The sequence below is a fragment of the Mizuhopecten yessoensis genome, unplaced genomic scaffold (genome assembly GCF_002113885.1).
Source record: "Mizuhopecten yessoensis strain PY_sf001 unplaced genomic scaffold, ASM211388v2 scaffold7551, whole genome shotgun sequence".
NCBI lineage: Eukaryota > Metazoa > Mollusca > Bivalvia > Pectinida > Pectinidae > Mizuhopecten > Mizuhopecten yessoensis.
In genome coordinates, this window is record NW_018407104.1 from 625,202 (window position 1) to 647,878 (window position 22,677).

General features: G+C 38.6%; 1 protein-coding gene across 1 annotated transcript in view; it reads left to right on the plus strand.

Moving 5' to 3' along the window:
* The window catches only part of LOC110453960 (poly [ADP-ribose] polymerase 14-like), a 71,226-nt gene that overhangs the window by 42,201 nt on the left and 6,348 nt on the right, over nucleotides 1-22,677 (plus strand). Inside the window, exons 17-20 of the mRNA XM_021503217.1 lie at nucleotides 2,460-2,662; nucleotides 5,983-6,397; nucleotides 6,838-6,983; nucleotides 8,735-8,912. Coding sequence (XP_021358892.1) covers nucleotides 2,460-2,662; nucleotides 5,983-6,397; nucleotides 6,838-6,983; nucleotides 8,735-8,912 — 942 coding nt within the window. The remainder of the gene's footprint in view (nucleotides 1-2,459; nucleotides 2,663-5,982; nucleotides 6,398-6,837; nucleotides 6,984-8,734; nucleotides 8,913-22,677) is intronic.

The following is a 22,677-nucleotide window of genomic DNA, read 5'->3' on the forward strand; positions in this document are numbered from 1 at the left end:
ATCCCTGAAAACCCCTATGTACCAATTTTGGGCAGAATCAGAAAACAACTAAATTTCGACCAATCAGAGGCCTCCATTTCGTTACCATGGCAACTGAACTTTTCAAAACTGTTACCATTGTGTTCGGAATCCCTGAAAATCCCTATGTTCCAATTTTGGGCAGAATCAGACAACAGCTAAATTTCGACCAGTCAGAGGCCTCCATTTTCGACCAATCAGAGGCCTCCATTTCGTTACCATGGCAACTGAGCTGTTCGAAACTGTAACCATTGTGTTCGATATCCCTGAAAACCCCTATGTACCAATTTTGGGCAGAATCAGAAAACAACTAAATTTCGACCAATCAGAGGCCTCCATTTCGTTACCATGGCAACTGAACTTTTCAAAACTGTTACCATTGTGTTCGGAATCCCTGAAAATCCCTATGTTCCAATTTTGGGCAGAATCAGACAACAGCTAAATTTCGACCAGTCAGAGGCCTCCATTTTCGACCAATCAGAGGCCTCCATTTCGTTACCATGGCAACTGAGCTGTTCGAAACTGTAACCATTGTGTTCGATATCCCTGAAAACCCCTATGTACCAATTTTGGGCAGAATCAGAAAACAACTAAATTTCGACCAATCAGAGGCCTCCATTTCGTTACCATGGCAACTGAACTTTTCAAAACTGTTAACATTGTGTTCGGAATCCCTGAAAATCCCTATGTTCCTATTTTGGGCAGAATCAGACAACAGCTAAATTTCGACCAGTCAGAGGCCTCCATTTTCGACCAATCAGAGGCCTCCATTTCGTTACCATGACAACTGAGCTTTTCGAAACTGTTTCCATTGTTTTTGGCAGCCTTGAAAACCCTTATGTACCAATTTTCAACGAAATCAGAGCCAAAAACTCCAAAACCGGAAGTAAGGTTCTGGCAGCCATCTTGGATTTTCGATTGAGATAAAAATAGCCTGTTGCACACCTTGACCCCCTAATGAGTATGTCTGTGAAGTTTCATGATGATCCGCTCAATAGTTTCTGAGAAAACCTCTGGACAAGTTCATGGCTGAAGAAGAAGAAGAACACAGAGGAATAAAAACAATAAGTCCCCAAACCATGTTTGGGGGACTTAATAAGAAACGGAGTAAAAACAATAAGTCCCAAAAACTTTGTTTTGGGGGACTTAATAATAATAATAATATTGCTTTATTTATAGTAGGTAGCTCAATTAGTTACAAAACTATCCCTTGAGGCCTTCTCTACAATCTACAGCAATAATATATACATATAATCAAAGGCAACATTGCATAGATTTGAAATACAATTCTAGCATAATTACAGCCAAACATTTTGCTGTAAAATGTATAGTAAATTAATTGTACATGGACACAATGTAATTATATTATCAATACTTAGTAATTTACAGACAACATTGCAAAGATTGTTATCTTTCTAGTACAGGAACTTCAAGATAACATGGAGGATACAGCAATATGGTCATAATATAACTAGAAATCAGAGGTGAAGAAAGTGCTTAAAACATTTTGTCTTGAAAGACTAGACTGTCAGAATTTTAAATTTGTAAGGGCAATCCATTCCATACATGAATACCAGACATTTGAAAGCTTTTCTTATATAGTTCTATCTTAGGTTTGGGTTGGATCAGTTCTCTATCTAGGAATGACAGGATTATGTCCATTTCTGACAACCCCCCCCCCGGGGGCAATAGTGGAAACGTAGCAAATGCTTCAAAATCCTCCTTTTACTTAGAATGACAAGATTTTGCCCAATTGCATATAAATATAACCCCTGAGCGATACAGGCCCTCTGGGTCTCTTGTTTGAGCTGTCTCCTGAGATGCACATATTTGGCAAACGATCCTCCCTGAGAGGGAATTTAACAAATATATGAATTTTTATAATGTAAGCAAGTACTGGTATATATGCACAATCAATAATTAATAATTATAATGATGAGCAGTTCACAAATTATTATCCGTGGTTATAGGGCCTTTGCAACCAGCCAATACATTTCTCAACTCCCTCAGGGAGCATACAGCCGGAGCTGCCATTTCAGCTAGCATTCAACAATTCTAGTACTGCCCAACCATGTACTCATTTACAACTGAGTAAACTGGAACAAGCGGAGTACATTGAGTATCATGCTCAAAGATACAACACAGTGCCGTGACTCGAACACGCAACCCTTTGGTCACGAGCCCGGCATCCTGCCACTAGACTACTCTGCCTCCAATGAAAATAATTCATTGAAAAATATTGTACTATATGTTAAATCAGGGAAGGAACTAAAGCAGAAAAAATACCATTTCAGTAGAATTGGTAGGATGCTGCTCATAATTTGAAACAAGCAATAATTTCCCCAGTATTACACAGCCCATGATTCAATTGGTAAATACATGCATGTGGATGAACAATTCCACTATGTTGCCTAAATGTACCCTCAATTCCATTTTGATAGGCAGCGCCAACAATCCAAGATTTTCTTGGAATCCAAGCATCAGGACGGTTTCACACGACAGGTCAAGTTACCCCATTGCAGTATATGGAAGAAGCCAGGATACAATTTCAGATGCCATTGATTCATTGGAGAATTTGCTTGGGAAAAACTTCATTGAAAAAAAGTTTGAGGATGGAATTATAAAAGATTTCACCAAAGCACAAGTAGGTCTTTGCTTTTTAACTTATTCACCCTGTATACACATTTGAACTCTTCCAATTCAAAGGTTGGAATAGTTCATTATGAAATTTCAGGGGTGAATGAGTTTATTTCATTACCAAATACAAAGAGGAATGAAGGCTATAGGAATTTGATATCAAGGGAAAAGGCCACTTAATCAAGTTTGATTATGATTTAATTGTTTTGAAAAATGTTTTATCTCAAAGTAATAAATTGGAAATTGTTTTTTTCTGCAGTTCTTCACTAATACACTAAAATAAAAGGCTAATGGCTACATATTCTGAACGTCAAAGGTCATGATTGTAATCAATTTTAAGAGAAAATGTAAACTTTGTATTCAATTATCAAGGTTAACACCTTAATTTCTCATCACACAGTAAAAACAAAAAGATTTTAATGAGAAAGTGGAATTTTTTTTCTTCACATTTTGAAATTTTAAATGATTTGCCTGGTGGTATTCCTTTAATGTTGCCCCACCCTTACAGCCGTCTGTCTATATTTCCTGAGGCAACAAAATGTTTAAACTGAAAAAAAAATGTTTATGCCGGGATGCTAACAACGATATTTTTGCAAGTGTAACACTATGTTTGTTGGAGCTGATTTTATATATCGGTGCAAGAATGTCCACCTGTTCTCAAAGTGCTTAGTGCGAACCCTAATGAGACTAAAGTGATAAGGATCATAAAGTTACGTAAAGTTAAACTATCTTACATCACCTGGTTCCAATGAACAACCTTCACATAATTTTAATGTCACAGAGGTCAGATATAATTAAACCATTGAATGCCTTCGTTTAGAGATTGATCATGCCTAAAGTAACTGTATTTGCCTGTAGCTTGCTGGATTGAAGTTCTCCAAATAAATGTTTTTGTATTTTTCTTCAAACTTCTTTTTCTGAATATCCATAATGTCAAGAGAAATGAAATTGTTTTGTAGCTTGGCGGGGCAATAGACTGTCACTGGCTTGTTCAAATGAATGATTATGACTAAATATACTCTAGAAGTTACTCTAGAGGCCCTGGGATAAAAGTATTATAACTAACTTCATACAATTCTTTCTGTCTATATAGTTGTGAGGCTTGTAGGATGCTCAGATGAAAGTACAATCAAATTTGTTGAAATAATTTACCTTGACCCACTTTCAGGGTCATTGGAACTAAAATCTGTCAGGAAAGATCTGTGATGTTAAGAGTAATGAAATTTGACCTGCAGTGTTAACATGCTTGCTTAAACCTTAATTAAATCAATTTCACCTTTACTGATATTGAAGGACATCACAGAGGTCAAATATGTTCGCCAACATTGCCTGTTCAAGAACAGGAGCTAGCTGACCCATTCGACCTTTTGGTTTCAGCCCACACGGTCTGAAAAGCTAATCAGCTTATAATTATGCCTTGGTGTTTCTATCATTATCCCTTCTTTTAGCTCATCTGGTACAAAGTACCAAGGTGAGCTTAATTATGCCCTACTTCAACGTCCATCATTCGTCATTTTTCCATCAACAATTTCTTTATTATTATTAGCTCACCTGGTTATGCCATACCGTTGCGTCCGTCGTCCATCCGTCCGTCCGTCAACAATTTGTTTAAACAACTTCTTCTTCTTAACCACTGATTGGATATCAACCATATTTGACTGGAAGCATCCCTAGGTGGTGGGGATTCAAAATTGTACAAATGATGGGGCTGACCCCCCAGGGGGCTGAGAAGCAGGGCAAAAAGGGGTCAATTTGGCTATATTGCTACAAACGACTTCTTCTGTAGAACTATGCCATGGATATCAACCATATTTACCTGGAAGCATCCCTAGGTGGTGGGGATTCAAAATTGTACAAATGGTTGGGCTGACACCCCCGGGGGCTGAGGGGCGGGGGCCAAAAGGAGTCAATTTGGCTATATTGCTTTAAGCGACTTCTTCTCTGGAACTAAGAAGTCGATATCAACCATATTTAACTGGAAGCATCCCTAGGTGTCTAGAGATTCAAAATTGTACAGATGATGGAGCTGATCCCCAGGGGGCTGAGAGGAGGGGCAAAAAGGGGTCAATTTTGCAATATTGCTATAAGGGACTTCTTCTCTGGAACTAAGAGGTGGATATCAACCATATTTGACTGGAAGCATCCCTAAATGGTGGGGATTCAAAATTATACAAATGGTGGGGCTGAGGGCCAGGCCAAAAAGGGGTCAATTTGGCTATATTGCTATAAACGACTTCTACTGTAGAACTAATGCCATGGATATTGATCATATTAGGTCGGAAGCATTCATGGGAGGCAGGGATTCAAAATTGTACAAATGGTGGGGCTGACCCCCGGGGGCTAAGGGGTGGGGCCAAAAAAAGTGTATTACTTGAAAAAGGTTGAGATCCCCACCATATAACCATGGTATACAATTGCTGAGTATATTAAATAAAGAGAAGAATGCACATTCGCTTCTAGGATGGCTATAGGGTCTGGCCCCACCCTTGGAGACATAGTCCCTGGGCCATAACTTTAAAACTGTTGAGATCCCCACTCCAAAACTATATATACAAATGCTGGGCATAAAAAGATGAATGCAGTCATGATATCAGAATAGACCCTGGGGTCTGACCGAACCCCTAGGGACCTTGTTTGTTAGTCACAGCTTGGAAACAGTTGAGAGCCCCACCCTATAACGGTATATACAATTGCTGAGTATAAAGAGATGATTGCACATATGCTTCCAGGATGGCCTTGGGGACTGCCCCGCCCTTGGAGACTTAACCCCTGGGTCATAACTTCGAAATGGTTTAGATCCCCACCCCAAAACTATATATACAATTGTTGGACATAAACAGACGAATGCAGTCATGATATTAGAATTGACCCAAGGGTCTGCCCCACCCTTGCAGACTTAACCCCTGGGTCATAACTTTGAAATGGTTGAGATCCCCACCCCAAAACTATATATACAAATGCTGGGCAAAAAGAGACAAATGCAGTCACGATATTAGAATTGATCCTGGGGTCTGGCCACAACCCTAGAGACCTAGTTTCTGAGTCAAAGCTTGGAAACAGTTGAGATCCCCACCCCATAACCATACATAAAATTGCTGGGCATGAAGAATCTAATACAGATATGCTACAAGGATTGGCCTTGGGGTCTGGCATATTCCCTTGATCTTATTCGGAGAATATTTTGCCATGATTGCTTTGGTATCCAGGTGAGCGATACAGGCCCTCTGGGCCACTTGTTTTAATAACTTCTTCTGAACTGCTAAATTTGACTATAGTAACATATTTACACATGTTCTTTATGACTTTAAGTTATATTCTTTCTTACAGGAAAGACAAATTGTAGCAATGGAAGATAAATTCAACATTGAAGTGAAAGCTGATATTCGCTTGGGCCGAATCAGATTACTTGGTCTGCTGGAATGTATCACTGATGCTGCAGACTACCTTCATAGAATGATCAGGGATACGGAAAAGGCAAAACAGTTAGAACAAGAGGCGAAACTAATTGTAGACATGGTCCAGTGGAATTTCATTGAAGTAACCTCTGATGGCGAAAAACTGATTCCCTACCCATACCAAATCAACAGGTTACTGGAGAAAGGATACAGAGATAAAACAGACAAAGTTAAATTTCCTGACAATGATGGAAATAAGTATGTTGTAGATTTAAACTCCTTGATTGAATATCCGGAGGATCAATCCCAAGATACAGTGAAGGTGATAAGAAAATGTAAAATAGAAGGTAAGCTAATATATTCATTCATTGTCATTGTCAGGGGGTCGCAATCAGGACTGGGTCGTGGGTTAGAGACCTACGCGGGGCAGTTGCCAGGTACTGGCTGAAGGTCTGTGGTTTTTCTCCGGGAACTCTAGGCTTCCAAACACCAAAACCTGGCACATCCTTAAATGACCATAGCTGTTAATATAATAGGACGTAAAACACAAACAAACCAAACCAAACAATACAAGATTATCTAGATGAAATTGAATAATTTTAGGCATAATGAATATGAATGGGATTGGAATTGTAAATGCAAATAAATTGTATAAGAATGAGTGTATAGTACATTTTTGACTGATTAAAGAATTAAAGAAAGAAAATATAAAAAAAACACATAACATTGGTTCTGCAAGAAAACAGGAAAGTTCAATTGGTTTTATATTTTCTGTTCTCTTTCCTAGATTCATCATTTGAGCCTCCCAGCGATTGGTCTCCTATGGCAGATAAGGATAATGTCAGTGTGATTCAGGTTCCAGCCTCTGACCCTACATACGCTACTATAAATCAGAACTTCCAGAGTTCAGGAGTCGGGAAAACCATCATAAAGGTAAATAGAGTAGTAATCATGGACCTAATATTTTTTGTCATCAGGAATAGGATATTCATTCTATTTCAGTGACAATTAAGTGTCATTCCTTGAAATTTTTGGTAATTTCTCTGAAAACAATGAATTTAAATTGATAACTTATGTAATATAAGGATGTAATTGAATAATCGTTGTCCCAAAAAATTGTTTGTGAGCGGATATAGCCGTCACACAGGGTGATGTCCCTCTGTCTGCAGTACTTGTCCAGATGATAACTTAAAAGTAATCCATCACACAAAGTCCAAACTTGAAGTGTGATTTGCCATAGTGGATGTGAAGAACTCTATTGATTTTGGATGTTGTCCACCAGAAGTCTAGGTCACCATTCCTAAAAATGGAATTCAGCTTGATTGGGCTTGTCCAGATGCTAACTCCAATTGAGAAAGAATGATCACACAAAGTTCAAACTTTGTGTGCGTGTTGCCATAGTGATTACAAAGAGCCCTATTGATTGTTGGCATGGTGCCCCATACATGAACTTTGCCATTGTTAAAAAATATAACTCTGCTTGTCCAGATGATAACATGAGAGTAATAGATCATACAAAGTGCAAACTTGATGTGTCTGCTGCCTTAGTAAATGCAAAGTACGAATTGATTTTGGGTTAAGTCTATCAGAGGTCAAGGCACTGTTGCTAAAAATAAGATTTTTAGGTCACCTGAGCTTTAGCTCAAGTGACCTATTGCTATCCGTTTTCGTCCGTCGTCGTCCGTTAACATTTTACATTTCAAACTTAAAGTCAAGTTCTGCTGGGCCAATTGAACTGAAAGTTGGTAGGAATGATCGCCTCATGGTCCTGACAAAGTGTTGTTATTTTTCGGGTCGATCAGAAATCCAATATGGCCGCCACGGCCGCCATTTTGAAAACCTATTTCAAACTTAAAGTCAAGTTCTGCTGGACCGATTGAACTGAAAGTTGGTAGGAATGATCGCCTCATGGTCCTGACAAAGTGTTGTTATTTTTTGGGTCGATCAGAAATCCAATATGGCCGCCACGGCCGCCATTTTGAAAACCTATTTCAAACTTAAAGTCAAGTTCTGCTGGGGCGATTGAACTGAAAGTTGGTAGGAATGATCGACTCATGGTCCTGACAAAGTGTTGTTATTTTTCAGGTCAATCAGAAATCCAATATGGCCACCACAGTCGCTATTTTGTAAATACCTATTCTAAACTTAAAAACAATTAATAATAGGCCGATCTTATTTAAAATCGGTCTAGGAATGATCAGCTCATGGTCCTGACAAAGTTAAGTTAACATTATAACTATTTTTTACTTAAATTGGTACATATTTCAACAACAAAAATAAATACTGTAGGACTCAGGTGACCGTTAAGGCCCATGGGCCTCTTGTTCTTCGTTGTGTTGTGTTTCAATAATAACCAATATTGGTGTATTGGATTGCCCTAGTGATTGTGAACAAACCTGTTGATTAAAGGGTTAGGCAGTCAGAGGTCAAGGTCATCTTGCTAAAAATAGAAGTTTGCTTCCCTGAATGAAAACCTGAAAACGTCATTGTCATTACATTGTTCAATCTTCGTGCATTAACATAAGTACCCCACTGGTCTTTAGTTTATCTTGTAAATGGTATAGTTGTACCATGTTTGCATTTCATACAGAGAATGGGTAGCATGTCTACATAGAACTATTGTAAAACAGATAATACAGATTTGTGCACGAGTTTCAACTTTTCTATGGATTCCGTCTGTTTAGATTGAGAGAATACAGAACAGAACCCTTTACCAGCAGTACGTTGCCAAGAAAAAATTGATGGATGCACAAAACCCTGCAGGAACCCAAAATGAGAGAACACTGTGGCATGGCACCGCTCCTGAAACAGTTGCCAGCATCAATACACATGGCTTCAATAGAAGCTATTGTGGCAAGAATGGTAAGTACATTTTTAGTTCACAAAAGGGCAATGAACGTAAGCCATGGCACAGCATCTGTCGTCCATACTTTGTCCAGCATTAAGCACCTGGCATCAAGTTTTCTCTTTGAATGACTTCCTGCAAATAACCAAGAAGCCCTTGGTCATATTATTTGGCTGATTATGCTTGAATTAAGGGCTACCAAGTTTGTTCAAATTAATGACCTTGACCTACTTTCAAAATTATAGGGGTCAAAGTTTAAACTTTTAAATTACTTCTTCCGAACCACTAAGAGAAATAGTGTCATGACTTTCGAGGGATAATACCATGCTTGGATTGAGGGCTTATCAAGATTTTCAAATAAATGACCTTGACTATAAATTTTGATGTAGGTCACAGAGGTCAATATTATGAATTAAAAAAAAGGAATTATCTTTTAACCACAAGTTAGACAGTTGATCAGCTGTAATGACAGTTATTGAAACATAATTGGATCTGATTAATTGCATTTACCAATGTTCTGATGCCAGTAATGCTTGGAAATTATGCTCTGTAGAAGATATTTTGTTTAATAGCTTCTCCTTTCTTGCCTGATATTTCTAATCCCATTGAGTGAAATTACATTTTTTCATATCTCAACGAGTTAAGTGCCCAAAGTTTACCTTTAGCCCTCTCAGGTTTTCATACCTGAATCTGCTAAATGACCCATCGTAATATGCTGTGATGTCGTAAAATTATCAGATGTTGACGTATTTTTTTTGTCACGCATTGTCACCCTCAACATTACATTGTACAGCCAATATACATAAACAGTATAATGTACATATGTAAAAGTACAATGGGAGACTGGGATGACAAATGTTAAAACCATTTAATAAATTCTTCTGAATAACCTTTAGGCTTACAATTTTGTTTGGCCAGTTTAAACAGCTGCAGCGATATAGAGCAAGTCATTGCTTTATAACGCATGAAGTGTACTGGGATCTGTATATATGAATGACTTGGACCAAATTTGGAGGTCAAAGTATTAATATTACTTGAAATCTTCCAATAAAGATTCTTCAAGTTGTAGGGTGCTATTAATAATATGATAAAATCTCCCAAACAAAGACCTGTAAAGTATAGAGTTGCAACACTTCACTCTTGTCTGTACTGTCTCTGAAGGTCACAGATATGTGATAAATAACAAGTGAACGTCAAATGATACAGGTCAATTTGGCCTCTTGTTTCTCTTTCATTATAACTCTTGTATTTATGAATCTTCTTTTTAGCTTGCTGACTTTGATGTCATTCTTCAATGTCCATGTTATGACATTTCAATGTGATATCATGTTCCATTGTTCATGTTGTAACATTTCAGTGTGATGTCATGCATATGTTCCAGTATCCATTTTGTGACATTTCAGTATATTGTCATGTTCCAGTGTCCATGTTGTGACATTTCAGTGTAATCTCATGCTCAAGTGCCCAGGATGTGACATTTTTAAAGTGATGTCATGTTCCAGTATCCATGTTGTGACATTTCAGTGTAATGTCATGCTCCAGTGTCCATATTCTGACATTTCAGTGTAATGTCATGCTCTTGTGTCCATATTCTGACATTTCAGTGTAATGTCATGCTCCAGTGTCAATGTTGTGACATTTCAGTGTAATGTCATGCTCCAGTGTCAATGTTGTACCATTTCAATGTGATGTCATGTTCCAGTATCCATATTCTGACATTTCAGTGTAATGTCATGCTCCGATGTCGATGTTGTACCATTTCAATGTGATGTCATGTTCCAGTATCCATATTCTGACATTTCAGTGTAATGTCATACTCCAGTGTCGATGTTGTGACATTTCAATGTGAAGTCATGTTCCAGTATCCATGTTGTGACATTTCAGTGTAATCTCATGCTCAAGTGCCCAGGATGTGACATTTTTAAAGTGATCTCATGTTCCAGTATCCATGTTGTTACATTTCAGTGTAATGTCATGCTCCAGTGTCCATATTCTGACATTTCAGTGTAATGTCCTTCTCTAGTGTCCATGTTTCGCCATTTCAGTGTGATGTCATGTTCCAGTATCCATATTTTGACATTTCAGTGTAATGTCATGATTCAGTGTCAATGTTGTGCCATTTCAATGTGATGTCATGTTCCAGTATCCATATTTTGACATTTCAGTGTAATGTCATGCTTCAGTGTCAATGTTGTGCCATTTCAGTGTAATGTCATGCTCTAGTGTCCATGTTTCACCATTTCAATGTGATGTCATGTTCCAGTATCCATATTCTGACATTTCAGTGTAATGTCATGCTCAGGTGCCCAGGATGTGACATTTTTAAAGTGATGTCATGTTCCAGTATCCATGTTGTGACATTTCAGTGTAATGTCATGCTCTTGTGTCCATATTCTGACATTTCAGTGTAATGTCATGCTCTAGTGTCAATGTTGTGCCATTTCAATGTGATGTCATGTTCCAGTATCCATATTTTGACATTTCAGTGAATGTCATGCTCCAATGTCCATGTTGTGATATTTTAGTGTAATGTCATGATCCAGTATCCATGTTGCGACATTTCAGTGTAATCTCATGCTCAAGTGTCGATGTTGTGACATTTTTAAAGTGATGTCATGCTCCAATGTCCATGTTGTGACATTTCAGTGTAATGTCATGCTCCAGTGTCCATGTTGTGACATTTCAGTGTAATGTCATGCTCCAGTGTCCGTGTTGTGATATTTTAGTGTGATGTCATGCTCCAGTGTCGATGTTGTGACATTTCAGTGTAATGTCATGCTCCAGGGTCCATGTTGTGATATTTCAGTGTAATGTCAAAATCTTTCCAAATTCAGATGCATTTGATCTAGCTAGGATCCAATATACCAAATGCATCGACCGGTATGGAATTACCCCAGAATGGCTGCCATGCAGGAATCAAATGTAACCTGTGATGGTATGATTATACTTTGTTTATGTATATACCTCCAGTGTGTTGTGACTTTTGGGTTTAAAGATAAAGATGATGGAGACAACATCAGTTGTAGGGATATGGGATGATCAGTGGGGCGCTTGGCTTTGATCATCAATGTTCTCCCCAGGCTGTTGTAGTGTAACGGTACCGTTACGTTTGGATTTTGAGCCGCTACGCCTCACCATTTTACTGTTACGCATATATGCATACATTTGACAGTTACACATCAACTGACAATTTCTCCCAAATCATGATAGGCCTAACCTCTTTCCCCTTTTCATTTAGACTCACCCTCATTAGGTTAGCTTTTTATTGTTCTCTACGATTGACACCCTTATCAACGATCTCTGCCCTGCGGGTAGATTTACCTGTGGGGATGTGAACTACGTATATGTGTGAAACGTGAACAATAGACCACAATTACCAGCGTGTAATTCGTCTAATTATAATTAATGATGTCTGTTAATTATCAAGGCTTCAATCTACATTTTAATTTTCATTGGTGACTGACAACCAAAATAAGAAATACAAACACGGAAATAATACAAACACGGAAGTTCAGACAGTAGCTTTCAGTAAAATATCAAACGTCTGCTGACCTACCTTTGCTGTATGTTGTTTATACGGCCATCAAATGTTAATGCTTGAAATAAGTAAGCTATGTGAGAAGCGTTTATCAACAAAAGACTGTCGATACAACTTTTAGAAAACTTGAAATAAAGTTGGCTACAGTAAGATAGATCGTAAGTGAGCAGACTGCATGTGGCGGCCATGTTGTTTTGATAACCTAAATAATGTTACGTAATCTGTGATGCAATGTTTTTTGAAACATGGATGAGGAGCGCTGTAATCAGTGGGAACGTAATATGACGTACATATCGTGCTTAGGTTAATAACGGTAATGGCTCTGAAACGAGACGATATGTGAACCTTGTATGCTTATCAAACATTCCTGTAACACAGCATGCTTTTTCTGGTGTATTTATTTATGAAAAATGTAACAATTTAAGAACATGTTTATTGACACAACTGCCGCTGCTGTTTGACAAGAATTCGCGCCGTGTCAAAATATTATCCAATCTGGTGTAAGGGAAATAACTCTTACGTTGGTAAAGTCGCATTGAGAAATATAATTCAAATATATTCCAAGAACATTTGTGAGATTTTGTATATTCAATGACAGTAAAATAATAGTCACTCCTTCCATAATAATTATTATTAATATGAATAAAAAATAAATAAAAATAAAAGGAGTACTATGTCTCTTTTCTCCATGCATGTTTTCCCACTACTGTTTATTATCCTTCATTTCACAAGCACAAAATGCACCTATTCTTTATTATCCATTCACCGATTGCCATTATGCACGTAAATGCTTATGTCACATCATCGGAGGATCCTAACTAATGAAAATTACAACAATGCGTCACACTTAAAGAGGGTGAAAAAAGAGGAGGGGAGAATGTTTTTAAGGCATCATTTAAGAGGTGATTGATTTTGGAAATTCCAAAGGCAACATCATCACATGACCTGATTTTCAATTAGCAGAATACAGAACACATATCTGAGGTATTATAGTAGATATTGATGCTCAACGTGTTACTGAAGCAATTCAATTTAAAGTGGTTAGCGGCTTTAATGTCACACTGACATAATTCTAGTTTTACTCTTGTTAAGAGTTTGCTTTCTCAAAGTGGCTTCGTGCACGATTGATGGGTTGCGACGCGGAAATGTTTCGCAGCGCCGCTCTATGATAGAAGGGTTAAAAAATAGATGCCATAGCGCATCAAAATATTTCTGAGGAGAACACTGATCATGGATACTGAAAGGTATGCAGGGTGATTGCAGAAGTAGAGTATTACTAAAAGAATAATCATATTCACAACATATACTCAAGCGTCAACGATTAAGTGGGTTTTAGGTTTCTTTGGCCAACTTATTTGGCCTCTTAAGTGTCCATGACAATAAGGCATAATGTCATGTTTCAATGTCAATATTGTGATATTTCAGTGTGATGTCATGTTCCAGTGTCGATGTTGTGACATTTCAGTGTGATGTCAGGTTCCAGTGTCGATGTTGAGACATTTCAGTGTAATGTCATGCTCCAGTGTCAATATTGTGATATTTCAGTGTGATGTCATGTTCCAGTGTCCATGTTGTGATATTTCAGTGTGATGTGATGTTCCAGTGTCGATGTTGGGATATTTCAGTGTGATGTCATGTTCCAGTGTCCATGTTGTGATATTTCAGTGTGATGTCATGTTCCAGTGTCTATGATGTGACATTTCAGTGTGATGTCATGTTCCAGTGTCCATGTTGTGATATTTCAGTGTGATGTCATGCTCCAGTGTCGATGTTGGGATATTTCAGTGTGATGTCATGCTCCAGTGTCCATGTTGGGACATTTCAGTGTGATGTTAGGTTCCAGTATCCATGTTGGGACCTTTCAGTGTGATGTCAGGTTCCAGTGTCCATGTTGTGACATTTCAGTGTGATGTCAGGTTCCAGTGTCAATGTTGTGATATTTCAGTGTGATGTCATGCTCCAGTGTCCATGTTGGGACACTTCAGTGTAATGTCAGGTTCCAGTATCCATGTTGTGATATTTCAGTGTGATGTCTGGTTCCAGTATCCATGTTGTGACATTTCAGTGGGATGTCAGGTTCCAGTGTCAATGTTGTGATATATCAGTGTGATGTCATGCTCCAGTGTCTATGTTGGGACACTTCAGTGTAATGTCAGGGTCCAGTATCCATGTTGTTTCATTTCAGTGTGATGTCTGGTTCTAGTGTCCATGTTGTGACATGTCAGTGTGATGGCATGTTCCAGTGTCCATGTTGGGACACTTCAGTGTAAGGTCAGGTTCCAGTATCCCTGTTGTGACATTTCAGTATGATGTCATGCTCCAGTGTCCATGTTGTGACATTTCAGTGTGATGTCATGTTCCAGTGTCCATGTTGTGATATATCAGTGTGATGTCATGCTCCAGTGTCCATGTTGTGACATTTTAGTGTAATGTCAGGTTCCAGTATCCATGTTGTGACATTTCAGTGTGATGTCAGGTACTAGTGTCCATGTTGTGACATTTCAGTGTGATGTCAAGTTCCAGTATCCATGTTGTGACATTTCAGTGTGATGTCATGCTCCAGTGTCCATGTTGAGACATTTCAGTGTGATGTCATGCTCCAGTATCCATGTTGTGACATTTCAGTGTGATGTCATGCTCCAGTGTCCATGTTGAGACATTTCAGTGTGATGTCATGCTCCAGTATCCATGTTGTGACATTTCAGTGTGATGTCAGGTTCTAGTGTCCATGTTGTGACATTTCAGTGTGATGTCAAGTTCCAGTATCCATGTTGTGACATTTCAGTGTGATGTCAGGTTCTAGTGTCCATGTTGTGACATTTCAGTGTAATGTCAGGTTCCAGTATCCATGTTGTGACATTTCAGTATGATGTCAGGTTCCAGTGTCCATGTTGAGACATTTCAGTGTGATGTCATGCTCCAGTGTCCATGTTGAGACATTTCAGTGTGATATCAGGTTCCAGTGTCCATGTTGAGACATTTCAGTGTGATATCAGGTTCCAGTGTCCATGTTGAGACATTTCAGGGTGATGTCATGCTCCAGTGTCCATGTTGTGACATTTCAGTGTGATGTCATGTTCCAGTGTCCATGTTGTGATATTTCAGTGTGATGTCATGTTCCAGTGTCCATGTTGTGACATTTCAGTGTAATGTCAGGTTCCAGTATCCATGTTGTGACATTTCAGTGTGATGTCAGGTTTCAGTGTCCATGTTGGGACCTTTCAGTGTGATGTCATGCTCCAGTGTCCATGTTGGGACCTTTCAGTGTGATGTCATGCTCCAGTATCCATGTTGAGACATTTCAGTGTGATGTCAGGTTTCAGTGTCCATGTTGAGACATTTCAGTGTGATGTCAGGTTCCAGTGTCCATGTTGAGACATTTCATTGTGATGTCATGCTCCAGTGTCCATGTTGAGACATTTCAGTGTGATGTCAGGTTCCAGTGGCCATGTTGTGACATTTCAGTGTGATGTCAGGTTTCAGTGTCCATGTTGGGACCTTTCAGTGTGATGTCATGCTCCAGTGTCCATGTTGTGACATTTCAGTGTGATGTCATGCTCCAGTGTCCATTTTGAGACATTTAGTGTGATGTCAGGTTCCAGTGTCCATGTTGGGACATTTCAGTGTGATGTCAGGTTCCAGTGTCCATGTTGTGATACTATGATTCGTTGTAACATTAAGTTGACACCTTGATTGAACCATGACCTCACATGATCTGATGACACAAATAAAAAAACATTATATTGCATAGCATGATAAAAAAATGTTTGTTCGTAAATTTAGATCAATTACATCAATTACGGATGAACCATTACCCCAAGCAATATCGTTATGGAAGGAAACAACAAATAGCTGCCAGGAATACAATGTACCCTGATGGTATAATATAACATATTTACTACATTTGCATTGCATGTATGTAGAGGCTATAAGTTTGCATGCTTTTTTTTAGCTCACCTGGTCCGAAAGACCAAGGTGAGCTTATGCCATACCGTAGCGTGCGTCGTGCGTGCGTCGGTCCGTCCATCAACAATTTCTTTAAACGACTTCTTCTTAACGACTGATTGGAAGTTAACTAAATTTGACTTAAAGCATCCACGCTTCTAGTATAAACATATTTTTAGGTCACCTGAGCTCTGCTCAAGTGACCTATTCCGATCACTTTCCGTCCGTCGTTGTCCATCGTGCATACACTTTTTACATTTTCAACTTCTTCTCAAGAACCAGTGGATGATTTTTTTTCAAACTTGGTCAGAATCATCCTTGGTAGATGAAGCTATAAAATTGTAAAATTGGGATTCCTACCCCAACCCTTAGGGTCCAGGGCGGGGCCCCAAAAGGAAAATTAACCAATATTTCAAAAATCCTCTTCTCCAGACTTAGAGGTACTACAGTCATTTTCTCTGCATGGATGGAAGGATCATCAGGGGCTTTATTTAAATTGTAATTTTCAGGACCCCCGGGCTATCCGTTCTCCCTCGGGGAGAGGGTAAAGTTTACTATAGTTTATATAGGGAAATAACACTTTTGGGTATATTTTATCCATTTTCAGCAGATAATTAATCAATCTTGGTCAGAATAATCTTTGGTTGATGAGGGTATTACATTGTAAAATTGGAATTCCTGCCCCATCCCCAGGGGCTAGGGCGGGGCCCCAAAGGGAACATCTACCAATATTTTAATATTCTTATCCTTTGATCATAATGACATGACAAGTATTGTATTTCACTTAGTTTACATGCTGATTTCCACATCACATCTAAACAATAAAATAAAGCTACCAGTACCTTTGATGTAACTCAGGTGACCACTAAGGCCCTTGGGCCTCTTGTTTATAAACCACTTTACGTTCAAATCAGCCTGTAGTTCTGGCAGTGCAGTAGTATAGGGCTTCACGCCACATGTTGAGGAGTGAAAACAACATGCACGGTCCTTCGGTAGCTACTGCATATAATTTCAATTTGATTGCAGTAAAGCTATTGTTAATCGGTAATCACTGATAGAGTGTTAGCTAATTACTGCATTGTAATTTGTATTAACTGTGGTGTTGAGAGGTGTCAATAATTTTCGCTGAATCATGTCGATCCTACCTAGCCTTTTGTCCGGGATCAGACGGCGTCGGTGGTTATGCCCTCCAGTCTGAACTTACCTGTAAAATTGTTACCTGTGCCCAGCTAGTGTTGATCGCCAAATCAGCAGTCATGACAACAGTTAACCGATTTAGTAGGTAAAAATTATGTTGTTTTTGTTATCTTCAATCTATCATATATGACCTGAAACTCGAGAATGATAACCCAAGAATGACTTGTTCCTGCGTATAGTGCGCACCCCCGCTTTTTGACATGACAATTAATATTAACCTAAAAAAGTGTGCACTAAAATATGCGCCAATTTACGGTAATACCAGGTGAGCAATTCAGGCCCATTGGGCATCTTGTTACTTTTTTTGGCTTTTATTATTTTTAGGTCACCTGAGACAAAGTCTCAAGTGACCTACTGCGATCGCCTTTTGTCCGGCGTGCATCCGTAAACAATTTCCACTTTTGACTTCTTCTCCAAAACTCTGAACCAATTTAAATGAAATTTTGCAGAAACCTTCCATGATTTGTATGGTCCCCAGCCCCCAGGGGTCTGAGGGGTGGGGCCAAAAAGGGTCAAATTGACTAAAATTTCAAAAATCTTCTTCTCATGACCCAGATATGGTAGAATCAAATACTCTTCATAGATGGAAGGGTCTTAAGGTGCTTTACCAAAATAGTGAATTTCATGACCCTGGGGTCTCACGTATAGGGAAATCACATTTTGGACCAGCATTTGTTTAATTTCCATTGGAATTAATTCAAACTTGGTTAGCATTATCAAAATTGGATAGCAGTTTGATGATATGCACAAATCAACCCTGAATGACTCCGAGGGGCTGATGGGCGGGGCCAAAAAGGGTCAGATTGACTAGAATTTCAAAAATCTTCTTCTCAAGATCCAGATATGGTAGAATCAAATACTCTTAAGGTGCTTTACCATAATTCAGCTGACTGACAGAACCACTATTTGTACATAGTACATATACTACCCAGATCTTTCATACTACTTTTGCATTACATGTAGTTCAAGTTACCTTTGTTACAAAATGATTTCTTTTTCATTTGGCAACATTGATAACATCAGTTTCCATAACTCAGGTGACTGTTAAGGCCCATGGGCCTCTTGTTTATTCTATATTTTCTTTAACACATTCAATTATTATTCACACATAACTGTACGTTAAAATGATATCCACTGATTTAATAATATTTCATAATACAAATTGATTACAATTATTTCGAAAAGATTTGAAGTACTAAAGATATAATAAAATAAACTTTCATACATCCTCAGATGATTAAGACTACCAGTGGCAAAATGCTATTATATGAAAAAAAAATTAGGGTGAGGATGCAGCCATGTAAAAAGAATTAAGGATTATATGATTTTTTTTCTTATTTTTTTTTTTTAAATTTCATAATGCAGTCATTATATATTTTTACTACAGTCAAACCTCGTTATATCGAAGATGTAATTTTATAATAAACGCGCTTACAAAAAACGCGCTTACAAAAATAGAGTAAGTTATTTCAGAAAAACGTACTTTCGTTTTTAAACGAAATCAAAACAGTTGGACCATATTGTGAATTCGTTATTAAATATGGACGGGCCTAAGTAATTAAATGTTATTTTTGGCTAGTATAGATATTGGTAAAGTCTATCCAGGTCAGCATTTGTATTTGCAAGTCCGTCAAGTTTTACTTCTGAAGTGTTACATTTAAAACTAAACTATCCCGCTGCACTCTCAGACCTCGTAGTTTACAATGCGGAAATGAGAGTGCGCAAGTCTAAAACAAATCACTGTAATGGAGCGTACGCGTAGTTGATTCTGTAATGAAAACACACACAAACAAATTATATCGTACATGTAACACATTGATTCATTAAAAACAAATATGACACCTGACACCTCAACTTGATGTAATCAACAACAATTATCATATTTTTAGGTCACCTGAGCTTTGCTCAAGTGACCTATTCCAATCGCTTTTCGTCCGTCGTCGTCCGTCGTCCGTCGTCCGTCGTGCGTAAACTTTTACATTTTCAACTTCTTCTCAAGAACCAGCGAATGGATTTTTTTCAAACTTGGTCAGAATCATCCTTGGTAGATGAGGCTTCAAAATTGTAAAATTGGGATTCCTACCCCAACCCCTGGGGCCAGGGCGGGGCCCCAAAGGGAAAATTATCCAATATTTCAAAAATCTTCTTCTCCAGACTCAGAGGTACTACAGTGATTTTCTCTACGTGGAAAGAAAGATCATCAGGGGCTTTACTTAAATTGTAAATTTCAGGACCCCCGAGCTATCCGTTCTCCCTTGGGGAGGGGGTAAAGTTTACTATAGTTTATATAGGGAAATAACACTTTTGGGTATATTTTGACAACTTTCTGTAGGAAATTATTTTTACTTGGTGAGAATTATCCTTGGAGGTAGATGGTTTCAAATTGTAAAATTGAGATTCCTACCCCGACCCCTGGGGCCAGGGCGGGGCCCCAAAGGGAAAATTAATCAATATTTCAAAAATCTTCTTCTCCAGACTCAGAGGTACTACAGTGATTTTCTCTACGTGGAAAGAAAGATCATCAGGGGCTTTACTTAAATTGTAAATTTCAGGACCCCCGAGCTATCCGTTCTCCCTTGGGGAGGGGGTAAAGTTTACTATAGTTTATATAGGGAAATAACACTTTTGGGTATATTTTGACAACTTTCTGTAGGAAATTATTTTTACTTGGTGAGAATTATCCTTGGAGGTAGATGGTTTCAAATTGTAAAATTGAGATTCCTACCCCGACCCCTGGGGCCAGGGCGGGGCCCCAAAGGGAAAATTAATCAATATTTCAAAAATCTTCTTCTCCAGACTCAGAGGTACTACAGTGATTTTCTCTACGTGGAAAGAAAGATCATCAGGGGCTTTACTTAAATTGTAAATTTCAGGACCCCCGAGCTATCCGTTCTCCCTTGGGGAGGGGGTAAAGTTTACTATAGTTTATATAGGGAAATAACACTTTTGGGTATATTTTGACAACTTTCTGTAGGAAATTATTTTTACTTGGTGAGAATTATCCTTGGAGGTAGATGGTTTCAAATTGTAAAATTGAGATTCCTACCCCGACCCCTGGGGCCAGGGCGGGGCCCCAAAGGGAAAATTAATCAATATTTCAAAAATCTTCTTCTCCAGACTCAGAGGTACTACAGTGATTTTCTCTACGTGGAAAGAAAGATCATCAGGGGCTTTACTTAAATTGTAAATTTCAGGACCCCCGAGCTATCCGTTCTCCCTTGGGGAGGGGGTAAAGTTTACTATAGTTTATATAGGGAAATAACACTTTTGGGTATATTTTGACAACTTTCTGTAGGAAATTATTTTTACTTGGTGAGAATTATCCTTGGAGGTAGATGGTTTCAAATTGTAAAATTGAGATTCCTACCCCGACCCCTGGGGCCAGGGCGGGGCCCCAAAGGGAAAATTAATCAATATTTCAAAAATCTTCTTCTCCAGACTCAGAGGTACTACAGTGATTTTCTCTACGTGGAAAGAAAGATCATCAGGGGCTTTACTTAAATTGTAAATTTCAGGACCCCCGAGCTATCCGTTCTCCCTTGGGGAGGGGGTAAAGTTTACTATAGTTTATATAGGGAAATAACACTTTTGGGTATATTTTGACAACTTTCTGTAGGAAATTATTTTTACTTGGTGAGAATTATCCTTGGAGGTAGATGGTTTCAAATTGTAAAATTGAGATTCCTACCCCGACCCCTGGGGCCAGGGCGGGGCCCCAAAGGGAAAATTAATCAATATTTCAAAAATCTTCTTCTCCAGACTCAGAGGTACTACAGTGATTTTCTCTACGTGGAAAGAAAGATCATCAGGGGCTTTACTTAAATTGTAAATTTCAGGACCCCCGAGCTATCCGTTCTCCCTTGGGGAGGGGGTAAAGTTTACTATAGTTTATATAGGGAAATAACACTTTTGGGTATATTTTGACAACTTTCTGTAGGAAATTATTTTTACTTGGTGAGAATTATCCTTGGAGGTAGATGGTTTCAAATTGTAAAATTGAGATTCCTACCCCGACCCCTGGGGCCAGGGCGGGGCCCCAAAGGGAAAATTAATCAATATTTCAAAAATCTTCTTCTCCAGACTCAGAGGTACTACAGTGATTTTCTCTACGTGGAAAGAAAGATCATCAGGGGCTTTACTTAAATTGTAAATTTCAGGACCCCCGAGCTATCCGTTCTCCCTTGGGGAGGGGGTAAAGTTTACTATAGTTTATATAGGGAAATAACACTTTTGGGTATATTTTGACAACTTTCTGTAGGAAATTATTTTTACTTGGTGAGAATTATCCTTGGAGGTAGATGGTTTCAAATTGTAAAATTGAGATTCCTACCCCGACCCCTGGGGCCAGGGCGGGGCCCCAAAGGGAAAATTAATCAATATTTCAAAAATCTTCTTCTCCAGACTCAGAGGTACTACAGTGATTTTCTCTACGTGGAAAGAAAGATCATCAGGGGCTTTACTTAAATTGTAAATTTCAGGACCCCCGAGCTATCCGTTCTCCCTTGGGGAGGGGGTAAAGTTTACTATAGTTTATATAGGGAAATAACACTTTTGGGTATATTTTGACAACTTTCTGTAGGAAATTATTTTTACTTGGTGAGAATTATCCTTGGAGGTAGATGGTTTCAAATTGTAAAATTGAGATTCCTACCCCGACCCCTGGGGCCAGGGCGGGGCCCCAAAGGGAAAATTAATCAATATTTCAAAAATCTTCTTCTCCAGACTCAGAGGTACTACAGTGATTTTCTCTACGTGGAAAGAAAGATCATCAGGGGCTTTACTTAAATTGTAAATTTCAGGACCCCCGAGCTATCCGTTCTCCCTTGGGGAGGGGGTAAAGTTTACTATAGTTTATATAGGGAAATAACACTTTTGGGTATATTTTGACAACTTTCTGTAGGAAATTATTTTTACTTGGTGAGAATTATCCTTGGAGGTAGATGGTTTCAAATTGTAAAATTGAGATTCCTACCCCGACCCCTGGGGCCAGGGCGGGGCCCCAAAGGGAAAATTAATCAATATTTCAAAAATCTTCTTCTCCAGACTCAGAGGTACTACAGTGATTTTCTTTACGTGGAAAGAAAGATCATCAGGGGCTTTAT